The 21,056-nt window shown below is 39.5% G+C and overlaps 1 protein-coding gene across 9 annotated transcripts in view; it reads right to left on the reverse strand.

Annotated features, from left to right (window-relative positions):
- LOC123316690 (obscurin) overlaps window positions 1-21,056 on the reverse strand; it is a 217,089-nt gene that overhangs the window by 42,330 nt on the left and 153,703 nt on the right. For all 9 annotated transcript variants that reach the window (XM_044902926.1, XM_044902909.1, XM_044902918.1 and 6 more), the window contains 9 exons: window positions 18,643-19,021; window positions 17,184-17,342; window positions 16,883-17,127; window positions 16,386-16,687; window positions 14,707-15,061; window positions 11,201-11,527; window positions 8,034-8,271; window positions 7,200-7,482; window positions 263-561 (listed from right to left, as the gene is read on the reverse strand). In XM_044902926.1, coding sequence (XP_044758861.1) covers window positions 263-561; window positions 7,200-7,482; window positions 8,034-8,271; window positions 11,201-11,527; window positions 14,707-15,061; window positions 16,386-16,687; window positions 16,883-17,127; window positions 17,184-17,342; window positions 18,643-19,021 — 2,587 coding nt within the window. The remainder of the gene's footprint in view (window positions 1-262; window positions 562-7,199; window positions 7,483-8,033; window positions 8,272-11,200; window positions 11,528-14,706; window positions 15,062-16,385; window positions 16,688-16,882; window positions 17,128-17,183; window positions 17,343-18,642; window positions 19,022-21,056) is intronic.

A 21,056-nucleotide genomic window follows, 5' to 3' on the forward strand; every position in this document is an offset into this window, starting at 1 on the left:
TTTCATCAATTAAATGAGTGACCTTAACGTGAAAATTTGCACAAACGTTTCAAAGGTCGATGACAATACAATTTTGTCAGAAGTTTGATCGAATATCTTATATCCGAGATCTTCAGGATAAGTGGAAAAAAATGCTCTTCTGGCGAAAGACGATTGAATCACCCTTGTATTTTTTTTTGGCAACAGATCCATTTCTTAATGGAGTTCTTATTTTTCTTCGACTACATTTCAGATGAAAAATGAAAACTCTAGTTTTACTCACGGTCAAACCCATATGTCCAAATCCTCTCTCGTGCATATAATGAAGTCCGCCCAATATCTGCCTGATGAATCCAGCAATATCGCTCTCAGTATAATAATCCTGTCGCAGCAGATAATCCTTTACCAATTCTCCACCTGCGGCTAATTCAAGTATCAAGGTGATCGAATCTTCCGTCTCGTAGGCGTCTCTCAGACCGATCAGTTTCCTGTGATGCAGTTCGTTCATCATTTCATATTCTTTGTACATGAATGGTCGGAGGTCACCACGTCCATGCATAACCTTAGCGGCGTAAGTTCTTCCTGAAATATGGAAGGGGAGATTTTCAGAATATTTTACTGATAAATAATTCATGGCAAGTCTTCGACTCTTCTCTACGTCTTCTCTACGCAGTCGAGAAATAATGGTATGTCTCATTCGTTTACATCATTCATGACTTGGGAAAATAAAAATTAAAAAAACTGGCTTATATTTTGTATTGCCTCCTCGTGCTCTGAGGAATTTCTTATGACTGCTGCCATATAACGTGGTAATATTACAATATAGACCCGGATATGGAACACAGTATTCCGCCGTCAGGTGCTGCGAGTACCTTAGAGATATCTAAAATAGATACCTACGACAATTCAAAGAATTGTTGTTTCATTAAAGCGAGCTAGTCATGAATCAGTGCAGGAATTCCCAGCGATCATATAAACACAAATTTGTAGACTGGTTTCGGGAGTAATGTCCCTCATCAGTACAGTGCAGTGTTGCACGTCTCAACCAGAGGTCTTTAAGCGAAACTGAGGGCCTGGCAAGGGGGAATATTTTTCAATCCCCATCACGACGCGCCACCTGTCCCACCAAGACAGAGCCAACCCTCATTTACTCTGTAGAATCCTACTCCCATCCATGACTCCCAAACAATACCACGTGATCTGCAGTCACCGTAAGTACAACTATTCGCCAAGAGTCGTTATTTCTTGACTGAATTCGGTCCGAGAGCGTACCCTTATATTCTCCTGCAGTCCTTTGGCGAATAGTTGTACTTTCGTTGACTGCAGATTAGAAGTATGTCTGAGAGTCATGGATGGGTGTGATTTTCTACAGAGTAAGTGAGGCTTGGTTCAGTCTTGCTGGGACAGGTGGCGTGTCATTATGCGGATTGAAAAATATCCCTCATGGAGGGCCCCTAGTTTCGCTTAAATACACCATCCTCTGGTTGAGATGTGTAACACATTCCGAGTCATTCGCTTGACAAGAGAAGACGTGCTACAGTGCTCCTAGTGCTATAAAAGAGAAAGCGGACGAGAAAGTCGAAGTGTCATAAAAGAGAAAGCGGACGAGAAAGTCGAAGTGTCACAGTGCCTTAAAAGTGAAAGCGGAGGTGAAAGTGTACACTGGCGAAGCTGCGGAATTTATGATTCCGTCTACGAAACTTCCGAAGTTTTTTGTAAGTTCTATAAGTGTATGTGTTATTGAGCGGAAATTCGTTCAAATTCAGTTTATTCAGTGTCGAGTCCAGATCCCAAGATCGCTGGTTCCACGGATATCACTGGTGAGTCGATTTATTTTTCTGATAGTATAGAAAATATTTAATTTAGCCACATAGCTTAATAGTAACATAGTAGTAAGGATTTCCAATATTCATTATTATTCCGAAATACCTCATATATTATAGTTCAATACGGACAAAAAGCCATGTCGGAGGTCTCAGACAATGAGAGCTCCTACATGGAAGCTACGGACACCGAAGAATTTAGCGATGGAGATGCAGAGGAGCTTGTAAGGCTCAAAGAAGAGAATGGGCAGTTGAAGGCTCAAATAAATAAACTGACTGAAACCGTGTCTCAGTTGGTCGGGGAGATACGCCTCTTGAGAGAGGAAGTTAACAAGAATAAAGCTCCTCAATCCCCTAGTTTTGCTGAAATTGCAAAACAGAATACGGCACAGAAATCCCCCACATTTGCAGAAATTGCAAAGCCGGTAGCGGCCCCAAAAATTCCTCCAAACAGGAAGTAGCTCCAGAACCGGAGAAGAAGAGAAATTTTGCAACTCAAGTTGCTAAAACCCAGAACGCGCCGCCCACAAAACGCGCGCGTAAAGGAAGTTCATCTTCAGACGAAGAGACCGCAAAAAAAGCAACGGAGTTACCTAAAAAAGATAAAATTCCACCCATCACGACGATGGGTACAGCCGATTGGGTAGAGATCTCAAAAGCTCTCTACTTGAAGAAATTCAGCTACAACAGAGCAACCGTCGTAAAAGACGGGATCAGGATCGTAGCCTCGACTGTGGACGACTACAGGAACATAACAAAATATTTTGACCAGATTGGTAAGGAGTACTTCACGTACCAGATGGAGGAAGAGAAAAAGATATATGCAGTTATAAGACATCTCCCAATAGATGCTGACCTAGATTTAATAAAAAATGATCTAAAGGTCCAAGGAATCCATGACGCCGAGGTGTCCAGAATGACATCCAATAAAACCAAAAAGTTTATACCCTTATACCTGGTAAAAACTCAGAGAAAGGAGATTTTCGAAATAAGACGCCTCTACAATCTCTGCATTGTAGTGGAATCAAAAAGAAGGGCAGAAAATCCAAGCCAATGCTTCAGATGTCAGAGGTACGGACATGCCCAAAACAAGTGCTCTTTTCCATACAGATGCGTCAAATGTTTGGGCAATCATTGCACAAAAGATTGCGAACTTACCAGAAAAGGTGAGGAGAGAAATGCCACATGCGTTCTGTGCGGTGAAGAAGGCCATCCAGCAAGCTACAAAGGATGTAGCGAATTCAAATTAGTTACAAGGAAGAGGAAAACAGGCCAGAAATCGGCTCAGCAGAGCACGATTCCTCTAAAAGTCCAGGAGAAAAAGAAGCCCACCCCCTCCAAAGTAGACGACAAGAAAAAAGAAGTACCCAAACCAGTACAGAAGAAGGAGACACCGAAAATGCCCCAAGCTAAACCTACGATCAACAAAACAAAAGAAAACAGAAAAGTCTCTGAATCCGCCGACGATTTAGACACTTTTACTGAAAAAATTTTCAACAAAATCATGTTGAAAATTGAAAGAGAGATGGAGAAAAAACTCCAAGGAATGTTCAGTAAACTGAAATAATGGAACATACAACTAGGAAAAATTCCCTTAAAATAGTCTCCTGGAACATAAACGGGGTCAGAACTCGAAAACCCGAGATAGAAGAAATAATATCAGAGAGAAAACCTGATATTATAGCCTTACAGGAAACAAGAATACAACCAAATACGCGATTGAATATCATGAATTATGAGATTTATAGATGTGACAGAATCGCAAACACTGGGGGAGGTGTTGCCTTACTGGTTAGACGAGATCTGAAACACTATTTTAAAGGAAGATCTGACGAGTCACAAATAGAAACAGTGACGATTGTAGCTGAAATAAATCGACAAAGAGTCGAAGTCACATCGGCATATAAAAGACCCCCAAATAACCTATTGGAAGAAGAAATCAACAACTTACTAGATGGAACAAACCCGAAAATTTGCATCGGAGATTTTAATTGCAAATCTCCAGAATGGAACAGCAGGATGGAAAACAGAAATGGCAGAAAACTGAAAGATCTCGCTGAAAAACATGAATAAGCTATCGTTATTGGACCTGAAGAACCAACGTACCTAGCATTCGGAAATGGATTACCAGATATAATTGATATCGCAATTATGAAAAATATCACTAGAGAATTCTCGATAGAGACCTTGTGGGACGGAACCTCTAACCACAACCCCATCGAATTAACAATAGGAGAAGGGCCAAGAAGAGAACTAATGCAAACAAGAGAATACACCGATTGGACGAAATATAGCCATCTGATACAATCGGAGGTAACAGAAATACCGACAATCAACACACCGGAAGACCTAGAAAGAGCAGTTGATAAACTAGAAAAGAATATAATAGATGCCTACAAAAAGAGCACAAAGAAAATAACGAGACCAGCACCGATACATCCACACGGTGATACACCCAGAGAAATCAAAGATCTCATCAGGGAAAATCGGAGACTAAGAAAAACATACAGGCTCAATAAAACAGATATAAATAAGAGAAATCTAAACCGACACAGCCAAGTTCTAAAAAATGCCCTGAAGGACATGAGAACAAATAGATGGAACAAAAGAGTTCACGAACTAAATACTATCGATCATTCTGCATGGAAAATGCAAAAATGCCTGAGAAGAGAAAAGACTAAAATACCACCTCTCCACGGAGAAAGAGGAATGGCATATACGAATATCGATAAAGCAGAAGCACTGGCGGACTCGATAGAAAGAGAATCGAGAATAAATTACAGATCTGATGACGATAACGACGAGCTGGAAGATCTTGTAGAGAACAACGAAGAAGAAATGGACGAACCACCAGTAGACGACAAAATAGAAAAACCAACTTCTCCATTTGAAATAAAAGAGATAATCAGAAGCTTGAAAAATAGAAAAGCTCCCGGAAGTGATAAAATAACGAATGCTATGTTGAAGAAATTACATAGAAAAGATATAGCTGCTCTCACAAATATTGCAAACGGTATAATGAGGACTGAACACTATCCGGAAAAGTGGAAAACTGCAGAAGTCATAGTGTTCAACAAACCAGGCAAAGATAAGAAATTCCCCCAAAACTACAGGCCGATAAGTTTATTGTCCGCCCTAGGAAAAGTAGTAGAAAGGGTAATCGCTAGGAGGCTTACAGAAGAAACTGAAAATCTGAATCTCATTCCAGCAGAGCAATTCAGATTCAGAAGAGACCACTCAACTGAACAGCAATTACTGAGACTCACAGAATACATAACAGAAGGATTCCAAAATAAACAAGCAACCGGTCTTGTACTACTAGATGTCGCCAGAGCATTCGACAGAGTATGGCATGAAGGATTGATTTACAAAATGAGATATGCTGGATATTCAATGAAACTGTGCAAGTTGATTAGGAATTATTTGAGGAACAGAAGATTCTACGTGAAAGTGGAAGGAGAAAACTCCACAACCAGATATATGGAAGCAGGGGTGCCTCAAGGGTCAGTACTTGGGCCGTTACTGTATAACATATATATTCACGATATACCAAAATCTCCAAGGACTATGCTGACACTATATGCCGACGACACAGGAATCGCAATGCGACATCGCAAGCCAGAAATTATAGAAGGAATGTTACAAGAAGCTATAGATGAAATAAATGACTGGTGTATTAAATGGAAAATAAAACTCAACGGACAAAATAGCCAAGCGATATTGCTGCAGAAGAGGAGACTAAGAACTACAACAAATCTAGAGGTAGATGGAGAAGAAATCGAATGGAAAAACGAAGCAAAATATTTAGGTATCACCCTAGACAAAGGTCTAACATGGAGAAGCCATATCAAACAAGCCGTTGACAAAACCAAGGCAGCGATGAATATGCTCTACCCGCTGATAGGTAGAAAGAGCCACATGTCAAATGAGACAAAATTGAAAATAATCAAAGCCGTTGCTAGACCGCAACTGACTTATGGATCAGGTGCTTGGGGATTCGCGGCAAAGAGCCATATACAAAGAATTCAGGCAACAGAAAACAAGCTACTACGATGTGCCATAGATGCGCCTTGGTTTGTCAGGAACAAAGAGATATATCGAGATTTGGAGTGGGAAACCATCACTGAATTTATGAAGAGGAAAGCTGAAAAGTTATTCGAAACAGCGAAGGAACATCCAAACGAAGAACTCAGGAGACTAGTGGACTACGATCCGGAGGAAGACAGAAGAAGAATGAGAATTTACAAAAGGAGACCGAGAGATCAATTGAGGAGAGATTAAAATGAGTACGACAACTTATTAAAACTATACTAAGAAGAGATATCCGAAATGGACGAACATGAAAACCCTAGCACGACAATGTGCAAGAAGAAATCAACCGATTAAGGGATAAATGGTTTATAGGCAAATGCCCGGAACCAACAAAAAGCAGGTTAGGTTTAGTGGGTCGCGAACTCAGGAGAGTGAGTAACCCCACAGTGTTCCCTAGAAATGGGTTCCTCTGGGCGAGAGATAGAGCCCCGTGTTTTCACGGTCGCAGATTCCCACTGCTATAAAAAAAAAAAAAAAAAGAGATGTGTAACACTGCACTGTACTGATGATGGGCAATGATCCCGAAATGAATTACAGTTTGTTTTCTTCGAATTGTCGTCTCCATTTTAGATATCTCCGTGGTGTATTTGACGGCGGAGAACAGTGTGCTCCAGATCCTAGCCTTTAATTCCTCACCGAATGCGGTCTGCGAGCGTACCCTTATTCTCTCCTGCAGTCTCTTGGCGAATAATTGTACTCTCGTTAACTGCAAGGTATGTCTGGGAGTCATGGATGGGGGTAGGATTCTACACAGTGAGTGAGGGTTGGTCCAGTATTGGGTGGACAGGTGGCGCGTTGTGATGAGAATTGAAAAATATCCCTCATGGCGGGCCCCCAGTCCAGTTTCGCTCAAAGACACCATACTCTGATTGTGAAGTGTAACACTGCACTGTACTGATGAGGGACAACAATCCCGAAACCGGTCTATAGTTTGTGTTTATATGTTTCAGCCTCTTTACGAATTCCTGCGCTGATTCATGACTAGCTCGCACAAATGGAACGTCAGTTCTTTGAATTGTCTTTATTTTAGATTACAATATCAGCCAAGATCATGCCAATGATTCATTTTCTGACATAAATGATTTGTGAATAAAATAAAACCTCTTAAGCTTTAGCGCATCTGAATGAATTGAAAACTTCCTGTAAAATAGAAAGAACATTCTCTTCAAGAGCAACAATGGATCATCATCATATTACGCCTAACATTCGATTCTTGCACTGTTCAACTAGACTTAAAATTACTTTGTGTTAAGATTGAATTATCATTACCGTGCCTAGCTATTTTTCATATCGACATAAACTTACCATTCAACCTTTCTACAGCGTGATATGTTATTCCCTGCGTTCCTCTACCCAATTCATCCCCAATATCGTAGAGGTCGGTGTACAAACGTTTTCTTATCTTTATCGGCGATGGGTTGTTGTAATTTCTCATGTTATATTCCCAGTCGTTTTCTTCAATGTGGAGCATTGCGCTGCTACTTGTGGAACCGGCCACATTCCTTGCACTCACGGAATACAATCCTTCATCCTTCATGATAACATCGTAAATAGTCAGGATAGTGGTATCAGGTTCGTTGAAGGCGATCTGAAAGGAAAGCATCAGATGAACATAAATAACTTAAGATCAGAAAACTAGATCTTTTAGTGCCAATTTCAAAAAACGGTGATCAACGATCAACTCCGCTTATTTTAAGCACAGAACAAAATCCAAACAAACTGTTTCTAACATTGACATTTGCTTTGTCTTAAGAGTGAATAAGGGTAAAGAAACCCCCACAACACAGAGATACTCCATTTTAACTGAAGCTGAGATGCGGCATGGATATAAATCCATAAAGTCCCAAATCACGTATGTATTTATGAAATGAAAGGCAAAATATTCGGTAAAAATTCCATAACCCTTCTCACAAAATCTTAAACAACAAATAGATATCATACGAAGAAGTATGCGAGTTGAAGGTTTCGTACAAGAGCATGTCATCATTTGATATACTGAATATATGTTTGTGGAAAAAAACTAATTGATTGATAAGTTCTGGAGTGTCGAAGAATCAAGTGACTACTCAAACAATCGAAATACTCATAAGAATTCTGCACGAATAGAAACTCAGAGGAATTCAGTTCTCGAATTCTCACCTTTATTCTGCTGGATGGTGCAAGGGGTTTCCAATCTTTGTACCATTTGATTTCAGGATATGGTACACCTACTATTCTTGCTTCAAATCTTCCTTTACCCCTCAGGGTTATATACTCCACCTCTGGTCGTTTCAAGAATGTTGGCAATTCTGCTATTTCCAATCTTACTCTTTGTCTCGCTTCACCGTGTTCGTTTCTTGCTACAGCTTCATACCATCCAACATCTCTCTCTAACATCCTTCAACAAAATATTCACTGATATTGAGGAATGTAAATTGCATGAATATTGTAAGAAAAGAGTCGATGAAAAATTATTTTATGTGGCGTCCGAGGAAAAAATTAACGGCGGAAAAAAAAAATTTCTACTTATGTGTCCTATTTCAAGAAATATAATATTATTCATACTCTTATTTCTCTTTTGAACATGTTACAATGTAGTGAAAATGAAAAAAAGAGTGCAATAATGGAAATTAATTCGTATTTCACCTGCTGATATTGATATAAACAAGTGTTACGGTCTGAATCGAACAAGCCAAATTTGACATCGTCCGTACTCAGTTAGGAAGCACGGCTCACCAAAGAAGAGTAGATGATGACCATGACTTAGGACTCATTTGATCTCGTCAGAGCAATACAGCTTTCACACCGATGGAGAAAGGCTTGGAATTGACGGACCCTAATCAAATACTAGAATGAGCTTCTGAGCATAATTGAGTACTCTAACGTCATGGCAAATTTGGCCAATTCGATTCAGATCGTAACACTTGATGATATCCATATCAGCGAGGGATGTTTAAATTAATTTTCATCATTGTATTCATGCCTCAATGATGTAGGTGTTATATATTTTTCGTTAGATTTTCGCTGGCACCATTTCTGACGAGAAATCGAACGCGTCTCGCCTCTCCGTTCCTACGCATGTTTACTATAATATGAGTGAAGCGTACTAAATCAGGAGAATATGGGACATATAACATTGTTTTCGTCTGGATTTCCATCTGGAGGATAGTGAATTGGATCTCGTTGCTCACTAGATAGCGCTCGTATACTTAATAATAGTCAAAAGGTTCTACAAGTATTCAATTACGCTCTTTCTATTCCAAGCTTTTTTATCGTAGAGTTGTGTTACTCTGACGAGGTCAAATGAGACCGAAACTATGGCCAGCATCTAATCTTCTTCAATGAGACACGCTTCCTGGCGGGGTTATAGTTTATAGTTTGGTAAGGGGGTTACATCCCACTGCGACCTTAAAGTCTATTGCGCCCTCTATTCTGTTCGCATAACTACGCCGTCCAGCTCTATAGTTGCAATGAACTCTAGTATCTGAGAGGGTACCAAGGGGGCTATGTCCTCATTCCTCTTATAATTTTCTCGTACTAGGAATTCCTTGCACAATGGCGAAGCATTTTGTAACCAGGTAAATAGGAGTTTTTACCTCTTCCCCACAGAATCTACACTCGTCAGTGTCTGATTCCAGGAAGATTTCCCAGAGAGTTTTTCCTTTGGTTTCTTCCTTCTCCGGATACTCTTTCTTATAGGTGCATTTTCCTATACCACAGAAAGTTTCAGGGTCAGTAAGTGGCGATTGAGCTTCCTTTCTGGCTAGTTTTTTAGGCCCTTCGTTCCTTTGAGTCCAGATTGACCAGACTGCCTTGCTGTTCTTGCATATTTCATTAGGTTTCCTTCGGCATATCAGCTTCATAAGAAAGCTCGAAATTAATTCCACTGAGTTTGAAAAAGCGGTTCAAAGAAAGATTCTACATTTGCTAGGAAAACAAAATGCACAACTTGAACATATACCGGGTGTCCCAGAACTTTTAGGCCAGCAGATATCTCAGTTACCTGCGGAAAAAAAAAATTTTAAAAAATACTTGTCGTAGGAGACCATACGCTCTTTCATGCAGCATAGCAAAATCCACCCCCTGACAAACAACCCCTGAGAAACAACCCCTAACTTTTGTTTTTCAAATGGCACCCCCATGTTTGTTTGGCTTCAACTGACAGCTCTTTTTAATTCTCAATCAATGATATATCATAATATGTAGTTGTAAAGATAGTCACTCGATAAAATTGAATTCGTTAGTGGGTACTGTTAATTGGACTGATCGAATTAGTCCACATTGTAGAGACAAGAAAAAGTGTTGTATATCAAAATGCAAATTTTTATTTTCCATAATTCTGCATGCCATTCTAGCTACCATGATACATCATTGAATGAGAAATGAAAAAAACTGTAAGTTGAAGCACAACAAACATGGGGGTGCCATTTGAAAAACAAAAGTTAGGGGTGGTTTCTCGGGGGTTGTTTGTCTGGGGGTGGATTTTGCTATGCTGCATGAAAGGGCGTATGGTCTCCTACGACAAGTATTTTTTTCAATTTTTTTTTCCGCAAGTAATTGAGATATTTGCTGGCCTAAAAGCTCTGGGACACCCGGTATTATGAATTTTCAATGTGATTATGTGAAACTATAAAATTCGATATTCACCCTCGTACCCTCGTCTGATTTTATATTATTGCTTATCTCTTAACTTCTTATTTGAAATTTTGCATTTGTAACCGACCCCAGCCAAGAGATTCACTTGACTTGTTCCTTTTTCCCATACAAAATCATCCTCTCACGTTCTCTGGCTTCATAGTTTATCTCATTCGCGAATTTCAAGGAATACTACCGCATTTGTAATATTCAGAAAATTCCGTTTCGGTTCTCATGGAGGTGGGAGTTGTGTTGCCCTGATGAGGTCTTATGAGACCGAAACCATGGCAAGCATTTCATTTACAAGTCAGTTCAGCTACTGGGTTCTCTGCGGTAACTTTAGGAACAGAATTAAGGAACCCGTGATGTGTATGATACTGGCTGCAAACTACAGGGCAGTTAGAATAACCTTCTTTCGGGGCAGTACCATTTACAATATATGCTAATGAAAGAAGTATCGATATAAAACACCCAACCACTAATATTCTGGTCAAAAAGTGATTACTGACCAAACTTTTGTAGTTGGTACCAGTACCAAACCAAAGAAACGTTGGCATCAACTCATAGAACAATAGGGCAAGGCGATCATAAGTCAATTATAGTTCTATAGGCTATATGTGGCGTTGGTGAGAAGAATATGATTAACCCCGTTTAGTAATTAAATATGAAATCAATATCGTTTCGGAACCTACTTGTTTATGAACAGTGTAGCCTGTCCGTTTCTCGTGTAGCTATAATCAAATCGACCTCCAGATTCAATGAGTTCATCGTTGAAGTAGAAGGAAACTTTAGGCTTGGGATATCCATAGACAAACCAGAAGAGGTTAGAATTCTGGTCCTTCACGCCGTACTGGGTATCATGCTCCTGCCTTAAGAATCTCGGGGCTTGGGCCATGTTATCTACTGGGGGTTTTTCTATATCGAAATCTCTCGGGAAGTAGGGAGAAACGTCCGGTTTGAATTCTACATCGGGAGGAAGATACGGACGCCACTTTGGCAGTTCAGGTTCAAGTTTCTCCCTGTAAGGAAGTAGAAAAAGGATTAATAGAAGACATTCTGATATATCAAGCATGTTGTTATTATGGAAAAGGCAGCTGAAAGCAACAAGGAAGCAAGCAGAATGAGCTAAAGTAGCGGAGTAGATGGAACCAAATAACTGGGGGAATATCACCGTTTCAACATTGCAGAAGTACCCAGCTAGTTTGAAAATTGGGGATTATTGGTGTGTTGATGAGTTTGTTATTATTCTATTTAGTTTAACGTAATTTACTCCGTCGTGTCCTAAGATTAGCATATAGGTAGATGTTCTCAAAGTGTTCTTTTCCTCTAATATTTATGGTGTGAGAACCTATGGTTCCCAAAAAAGATACCGAACATCTTAATTTGGTCCCTTCGCTTCGAAATCAGTTAATTGCCGTCTAATTCACGACGTGCATTCCAAGATAAGACTACAGGGTTTCTCGATTTCTTTTGATATTCATGATGTGGGAAACCTAGGTTTACCAGAGAGTTACTCAAACATCCTACATAATCCTATCCATTTCTAAAGCAGTCTCTTCTCCACTAACTCCAACCGTGTATTATAAGCTCAGCTCACGTTTTTCTCGATTTGTTTTCTCTTTGAATATTCATGGTCTGAATTGGAGAAGAGAAATCTAACATATTGCCTGAATAGTTCAGGTCCTTTCTGAATCAGTTCTTACTCGACGGATGTTACAGATCGTTCGCCAGCCAGAACCAAGATACTTAGCAGACACTACTTCTCTGCTTCCCTGCTCCCCCCCCGGAGGTTTCAAACCAGTAGAGAATCGTACTCACGGCAGAGGTGGTACTCGGATAGGACGAAGAAAAGGCACACTGGTTCACCAGTCTGTTTTTTGCTTCACCCAGGTTTTCACACCGGAAGAGAATCGTACTAACAGCACAGGTAGAACTCGGAAAGGACACGGAAAAAGCAAATCATAGCGGTTCACCACTCTGATTTCTGCTTCCACCGGGTTTTCACACCAGAAGAGAATATTACCAACAGCAAAGGTGGAACTCAGACGGGACGATAAAAAAACACAGTGGTTCACCAATATTTTTTTCTGTTCCCCCCAGGTTTTCACACCACAAGAGAATCGAACTCACAGCATAAGTGGAACTTGAATAAGACATGGAAAAATCATAGGGACTCACGAATCCTTCTCTGTTCCTTCCGGAGTTCAGAGCAAACAGAGAATCGTACTGACCATAGAGGTGGAACTCGGACAAGACGAGGAACAGGCACAGCTGTTTTCTGATCCCCCTTTGTTTTACACCAACAAAGAATCGTATAAATAGCAGAGGTGGAACTCGGAAAGGACGAGGAAAGGGCACTCTGTTTTTTGCCCCCCCGGGTTTTCACACCAGCAGAGAATTGTACCAAAGGCTCAAGAGAAACTCGGACAGAATAGGGAGCAGGCACAGTGATTCGCCACTCTGTTTTCTGTTCCTACCGGGGTTTTCACATCAGCAGTGAATCGTACTGTCAGCAGAGTTCGAAATCGAATAGGACAGGGAAAAGGCAAGGCATAGCGGTTCACCACTCTGCTTTCTGCCCCCCTGGGATTCCACACCACCAGAGAATATTACTTGTTAGTAATAATAATAATAATAATAATAATGGTGAACCGCTGTGCGTTTTTATCGTCTTGTCTGAGTTATACCTCTTCTGTTGAAGAGGTATAACTCAGACAAGACGATAAAAACGCACAGCGGTTCACCATTATTTTTTCTGATCCCTCCAGGTTTTCACACCAGAAGAGAATCGTACTGACAACACAGGTGGAATTTGGATACGACATGGAAAATGCATGGCGGTTTATGACTCTTCCTCTGTTTCTTCAGGGGTTAAGAGAAGAGAATCGTACTCCCGGGGTTTAGAACCAGCAGAGATTCGTACCAACAGCAGAAGTGGAACTCGGACAGGATGGAAAAGGTACACAGCGGTTCACTACACTTTCTCTGCTCCTCTTGAGGTTTTGAACCAGCAGAGAATCGCAGGAGTGGAACTCGGACACAGTGGTTCACTACTCTGTTTTCTGCTCAGCCAGGGTTTCCACACCAGCAGAGAATCGTACTAACACCACAGGAGGAACTCAGATATAACTGGGAAAGGGCAAGGTATAGCGGTCCACTACTCTGTTTGTTTCCCTCGGGGTTTCACACCAATAGAGTATCGTACTCTCAGCAGAGGTGAAGCTCTGACCGGAGAGTTGAAGCTGAGATTCCAAGTACTGAGTGCTCTTACCTCTGTGCTCGATATATGGCTTTTCCTGGGCATCGCGTCGGACCCAACGGTTTTTCTGGCACTTGTCATACACGTGATCAACCTTCACGTGAGCTACGAGGGGAACGAGCTGAACACGCTCACTACCTTATACCGGAAGAAATCGCAGCGAAACAATAGAAAAAGTACGACTACGGAAATTAGACAAAAAGAATACCAGCTAAAAGACTACCTTCAAGCGTACTAACTTACACGGAAAGCAAGCAGGAAAACTGAAATTACCATTTAAACAAAGAAAAAATATATGGTTGTCGACCCAATGATATAATGACTAAATATGAATACAGATTTAATACTCTGTATAGATTGACAACTCGATACAGAATCAATACTAAATACCGAATGCTAGACCGGCGGGGAAACACCCTCCTTTGTAACCATCTGTAGGGTGCAGAAGATTCGCGTCGATGAAAATATCTTGGCTTGACGTAATGACGAACAAAAACTTGGTTATCTCCAACTTCAGGATGTTTCTCATGGTTATACATCGTTTTTCAGATATGAGAAAGAAGAAAAACGGTCCGGAATGTTTAGGGTCTCACAATGAATTGGAATTAAAATTATGTGAAGTAAAACCGGAAACGAGAAAAAAGATTAATTTTTACGGAAAAATGAAACTTCATTACAACCGTCACTCTTCATTCGGTTTCATGCTTAGAACATAGAATATTATTATTCTATATTCTAAGGTTTCATGTCACTGGGCAGAGAAAGTTTTTTATGGCATAGGGTATTTCTAATATCATTGAGTGAATTCGAACTTTCTAATTCCTATAACTTGGAAAATAATTCCAACTATGATGGCAGTGTTGAAATCTATCGAAGCAAACAGCAAGCTTTTAGTTCATTTGTTAGCCTCCTCAAATATCTTAATGCAGAATATCTTACCTGTGTGTGATAGCATAAGGTGAAGGATCACTAATTCCATATTTGTTCTCTACCCTGACTCGGAATTTGTAATCCCTGAAAGGCTCCAAGTTCCTGACCTCACAAGTACAACTTCTTATACCAGTTCTGGCTGTGAACCAGTCGCCGTTTGGCAACTCGCACATCTCCAATTGGTAGGTGACCGGGAATCTTGGTCCAGTCGGTATGGATGGTTTCCATGAGAGGGTGCAATGGCGATCAGTCATTTGTGAAATTATCGGTGGGTTTGAAAGAGGCATAGGAGCGCCGCTACGTTTGTATTTGTCATATTCTATGTATTGGTCTACCATTGGACGTTTGCTCTTCATTTCGTTCTCTGAAATACGCAGAAGAAATATTAAGGGTAACTTTATTCGAACCAAATGCTCATTCTATTTATTGTAGGTACGTGTAAAAAAAAGGAAAAAAGGGTGGCAAGTTTTTAGTAAGCCTTTTTATAACTCAAGGACTCTTACTTATTATTATTAATAATAGAACTTCATCATCATTAGCAATTTAAACAAACTTTACCACTATTCTTCACCCTGAATTTTTTGAATTGACCTGATGCAACTTATCAGATACACTCGCAAGTACTGAACCATTTATGGAAATTATGGAACAATTGAGACTCAAGTAACGAGGGCCCGACTCAGATGGAGCGGCCACATTCTGAGAATGCAAGACATAAGAATCCCCAAAATAGCTCTGTATGGCGAATTCACAGAGGGAGCCCCGAAACCAGGAGGTCAGTATGAGCGGTTAAAGGATACACTACATCAATCACTAAAATCAGTTTGTCAATCATATCTGGGAACAACAACTAGCGTTAGACAGGTCACAGTGGAGGTCTTTGGTACACAGTTATAATGGATAGTCGAGAAGGTTACAGCGGCGGCCAGATATGGTTGGTGACTATCCATGCCCGGAGTGTGGAAGGATCTGTAGGTTATGGTTGGGTTTCTTCAGTCACAGAAGGGCACACAGTCGCAAATAGCTCTAAGAAAGTACAGGGTGTTCCTAAATTGAACGTACAAACGAAAAGGGAAGATTCCTTAAGTGAGTTTAAAAAAAAAAGTCCCATATACATGGGGTAGCAAACGTTTCGTTTTCGAGATACAGAATGTTGAAGTTTGAATTTTTTCAAGTTTTTTTCTCATAGTATCTACACTTCACAAGATAATCACTGAAATGTGGCATAGATATTACATTTTAGAGTTCTCACCACGTGACATGGCAATTTCGATAGAAGATCTACAGGGTGATATTTTTTCTGGAACACTGCCACCTGTTCTTCTGCAGAACTTTTTTTTGGTGAGCAACTGTTAATTTGAAAAAATGTAAAAAGAAGCTTTGTTCTTATACTAAACTTTTCGGTCTCTTGTAGTTTTGTCGTATCTACCAACGATTTCGAGAAAAAAACTTGAAAAAAATTCAAACTTCAACACTCTGTATCTCGAAAACGAAGCTTTGGCGACCCCATGTTTATGGGACTTTTTTTTCTTAAACTCACTTAAGGAATCTTCCCATTTCGTTTGTACGTTCAATTTAGGAACACCCTGTATAAGTCTGTTCGCACCGTTTTTTTTTTGAGCCTTTTTGTAGATCTCTCGGTAACGGGATGCAGCAATGAATGAATGAATGATATAAAGAATACTTACCATCGAACTTCAGTACTGCATGACATATGTCACTTCCATGTTCGTTGGTTATCTTACAGGTATACTTTCCTAGATCGTCAACATCAACCCCAGCGATCGTTAACCTGAGCAAGCCGGCCATGTCTGTCTCCATCTTGATACGAGTGGACGGAAAGATTTTTTTTCCTTCATGATACCATTCGACTTCTGGATCTGGTATTCCGGAAGCGCATGCTGTGAACTTCGCTGTCATGCCTTTGAAGAGTTCGGTGTCACCAATTCTCTTCAAGAACACTGGAGGCTCTATCTTTTGTCGTACTTTTCTGAAAGGAATGAAGGGTATGAATTATCCAATTACGCAAAATATAGAAGGATTTTGGAATCAGCACGTTGTTGTGTAATTTAATTATAATTTCGATTTTACCAATTTTGACAAAGAAACATTTCGAGGTGCCTGATTGAGCATCAATGTTTGATGAATTGTTTTTGGAATTGGATGTTAATTTTTTTCAACCTACATTTCTTTGACCACCTCCAGTGAACCGGTACATTCATCTTGACCTTCTTTATTTATGGCAGTCGCTCTGTATACACCGGCATCTTCTGGTTTACAATCAATAACATATAAGCAGCACATATCGCCATCACGTTTGATGTGGAATTTACTGGTTTCACGTAGAGGAATTCCATCTTTCGACCAAGTAACTTCTGGTTGAGGTACACCAGTGACCCTGCATGGAAATTTGGCATCTCTGTCTGGCAACTGAAATTTCAAGCAATGTTATTATAGGGAAATGATGGATATGTATGACGAAATACCTGCTGTAAATCTCCAAATCTTTGAGTGAAGCTTGGTGGTTGGTAAATTTTTCTCACTGTGGCCTTTCCTTCCGTGGTATCGTTTCCTAACGGATTTATTAGTTTCACTTTGTATATTCCGGAATCAGATGGTTGGGCTTGGTCAATTTTGAGGCCAACCTGCGGGAAACAACATGAGAATAGATTCTACATACCGATCGATTAGGAACTCAATATTGGAAAGATAGTAAGACTGTTATTTAACTTAGAGGTCGTGAAGCAACAACTGGTTATAAACTGTCAATTGTCAGTATGAAAAAAAAATTTCAGAATATTAGTAGGTCATCAAAATACTCTGTCAAAATACTCTGTCCGAGATCATCTAAATAGTAATTTGTATTTGGCGTATCTTGAAAGCAAGGATAAAGATGAAAAGCATACATTCCTCCTAATATAGAGTTCATGGGACTAGCCCATGGTTTTGATTAGAGCAGATGAAGTAAGAGTACATGAACGTCAATTCAACGCCCCTCAGAATTTACAACTGGAGGTTGGATCTGCCAATTGAGTTCCAATGAATTCAAGTTCCTATTCGTCTTTTGCTTGCCATGACTAACAAATCGCGAAGCTAGTGCTTGCGTGTTTGTAGCTGAAATCTCGGGAATAGTTGTTTTGCTCATGACTAGTTGTAACCTCTCGGCAAACCATCTAATCTTTTCAAAAATATAGCTCGTCACAATGTACTACATGAATGAATGACCGCTCAAATGAATCAAATGCGTTACTGAAACTTAATCATTGTATTTATGTAGATGAGATTAGAGTAATTCTTTTGGATAAAGTGGTATTTCATACTGTGTGTGGATAGAACTTCAATCATAAAGGGATGGTTAATAACATAATTTTTTCATATTTTTACCTTAATCCAAACTTATTTATCACTTGCTTGAAAAATCACAAAGCTAAGTTGATACAACATTCCATATCTTTGAAGAGGAACGAAATTTGCCTGGACAGCTATTTAATAGTAAATAAGTACACATACTAGTGGAATGAAGTAGGTAATGTCATTATTTCACTGGTGGATATACCTAGTGGTGCTTTATGTGGTTCATATGTGTGGATAATAAGAAAATTTGTATATCTTTTGTATCTTTTGTATATATTGATTTGACATTAGGTCCTTTCGTTTGCATAAAAAGTGTAGCATTTTTCTACACTCTATTTTAGTATTCGTTTGCTACTGAATTTACACTAGTGTAGAGGAGGTGTAGTTTATCTACACCACCTTTCGACTAGGCGTAGATAAACAACACCTCCTCTACACTGGTGTAAATCAAATCAAGTGTAGAAAAGTGCTACACTTTTTATGCAAACGAAAGGACCTATTATTGAGCTCCCGCTTGACAAAATAACGATACTCATTGTATTTATCATTTTCTATCATCACGTATTACATGAAATCTCAGTTTTCATTTACCTTCCTGCCATCGCAAGTCATCAATATTCTGTCGGTTGGCACCAATGGTACGTTATCCTTCATCCATTCTACACTTGGGATTGGATTACCAGTGAATCCTGCTTCGAGAACAAGCGGCAGATCTTCATCGGTTAAGACATCTCTTAATGCGTGTAAAAACATGGGTCTTTCTTCGGGTTCTCCACTCCTCGTGGCCGGTTTGACTGTCAGAACTGCAGAAGTCTCAGCCTCTCCAGCTTCGTTGATTGCAATCGCCCTATACGTCAGGGCGTCTCTCGCTTGATCGGCCGCATCAAGAAGCAAAATGCTCACGCCTTCGGGATGATCGGTGATTTTTATATGCTTGGTATCAGAGACCACTTCAGCGCCATTTCTAAACCTGAAAATGATGATGATGATATCTAAAAACCTTGTTTTTTCAAGGTCTGACGTATCACGCTAAGTACATAATAGAGTTATGTAATTGAGAACAAAAACAAGGCTTGAACAGGTATATTTACTCTACAGGTTCTAATTTTTCAATCTAGTTATTCATAAGTTTCAGTGTCCAAACCAATACACTGATCTATGTTGAGGAAATTACAGAAAGTAGACGCGAATAATTGAAATCTGTAGTATGATAAACTTGCCTTTTTCCAACCATAATGAATCATACTATAAAAAAAAATTTGAATTTTTTCTCGACTGTGCCAGAAGAAGCGTGAACGTGAGCGTCATTTAATGAATATATTAATTATACATATAGGGTGTTCAAGAATCAATGGATAATCCTCAAACACCTCATGAAAGAGCTATTGCAAAAATTTATTTTCATCAAAAATGTCTTTTTTCAAAATATTGATTTTTTTATACCATTCAGAGTACCATCAAATTCTTAGTTTGTTTTTGGTGAAATGATCTTTGTGGAGTATGCTATTGAATATGGGGAAACGGGAAACTACATTATTGGAAAATCGTCGAATGATATCAGTTATTTTGTTTTCAAACGTGTTTCAATAGGGGATTACTGGTAATACTGGTCTTTGACTCGTACAAATATTTTAACAACAAAACAATAAAAGTGTTTCTTCTTACATCAAAAATCTATCGTTAAAATATTTGTACGAGTCAACGACTCACCCTGTATAAATGCTTCAATTTTTCGTTGTATAATGTATGTGTGTTTCAATAAATGAATAAATAAAATTATCAGAAAAACCAATCGAAAATCGAAATTTCATGATAAAATTTGATGCATAGCATTTTGGAATAGAAATAGGATATGAAAGCCCTCATTGCAGTTTGTCTAGAAAACGTGAGAAAACTTCATGAAACGTTGTTCCCTTTCTTGCCGTTCTGTCTCTAGCATCCGAATTCATTGTTGAATTTAGTTTTTGTATTAAGAATTTAATGAGTGGTTCTGCTTCTTCTGAAGCAAAATTAATATGGAAGTCTCCAGTTGGGATGATCGGCTTCCCTCCATGATGATTCATCATCAGATCCAATGTATTTTTATTACTATATTATTTCTATTACAACCTATTGACACACAGTCAGGCAATTCCAATAGGAGCAAGAAATTTTCTATCCAATTAGAACTTTGAAAAATAATACATTTCAAATTCAACTTTCTATTGCTGAATAGTTTTCTATTATAAACTCAATTTGGGATCCTATCCACTACAGCAACTAAAAATCTAAACTTGTTTCTGTAATCTGTGGCATAGGCTAAAGCAGACCAAAATTCTGATGATGTAACTTATATCGTAACTCCTATGAATGTAACAATAAGACAAACCCCTTCGCTTGCTTCAAATGCCTCAGAAATTGCCGAAATATGTTCTTTCATTCATTCATTTATTGCTGCATCCCGTAACCGAGAATATATCTACAAAAAGACTCAAAAACAAAACTATCGGTGCGATAAAACCTATAATTTCTTAGGGCTACTTGCGACAAAGTGCCCTCCTATGACTGAAGAGACCCAACCGGGACGTACAGATCCTTCCACACTCCGGGCATGCATAGTCACCAACCAGATCTGGCCGCCGCTGTATCCTTCTCGAGTCTCCATTATAACTGTGGACCAAAGACCTCCACTTCCACTGTGATCAGTCTAACGCTGGTTGTTCCCAGTTATGAGTGGCATTAACTGATTTCAGGGATTGATGTAGTGTATCCTTAATCCGCTTATACTGGCCTCCTGGTTTCCGGGCTCCCTCTATCAATTCGCCATACAGAGCTATTTTGGGGAGTCTTGTGTCTTGCATCTTCAGAATGTGGCCGCTCCAGCTGAGATGACTTCCGCATTTAAAACTTTGTGGAACCATCTGATATCCATTATTTGTCTTAGTTAGTTAGTTGTTGCGTTTGTTCAAGCTGTTTAATGTGTAGCCTGTAGGGCGTCCAGCTTTCGCTTCCGTAAAGAACCACTG

The sequence above is a fragment of the Coccinella septempunctata genome, chromosome 1 (genome assembly GCF_907165205.1).
Source record: "Coccinella septempunctata chromosome 1, icCocSept1.1, whole genome shotgun sequence".
Taxonomy (NCBI): domain Eukaryota; kingdom Metazoa; phylum Arthropoda; class Insecta; order Coleoptera; family Coccinellidae; genus Coccinella; species Coccinella septempunctata.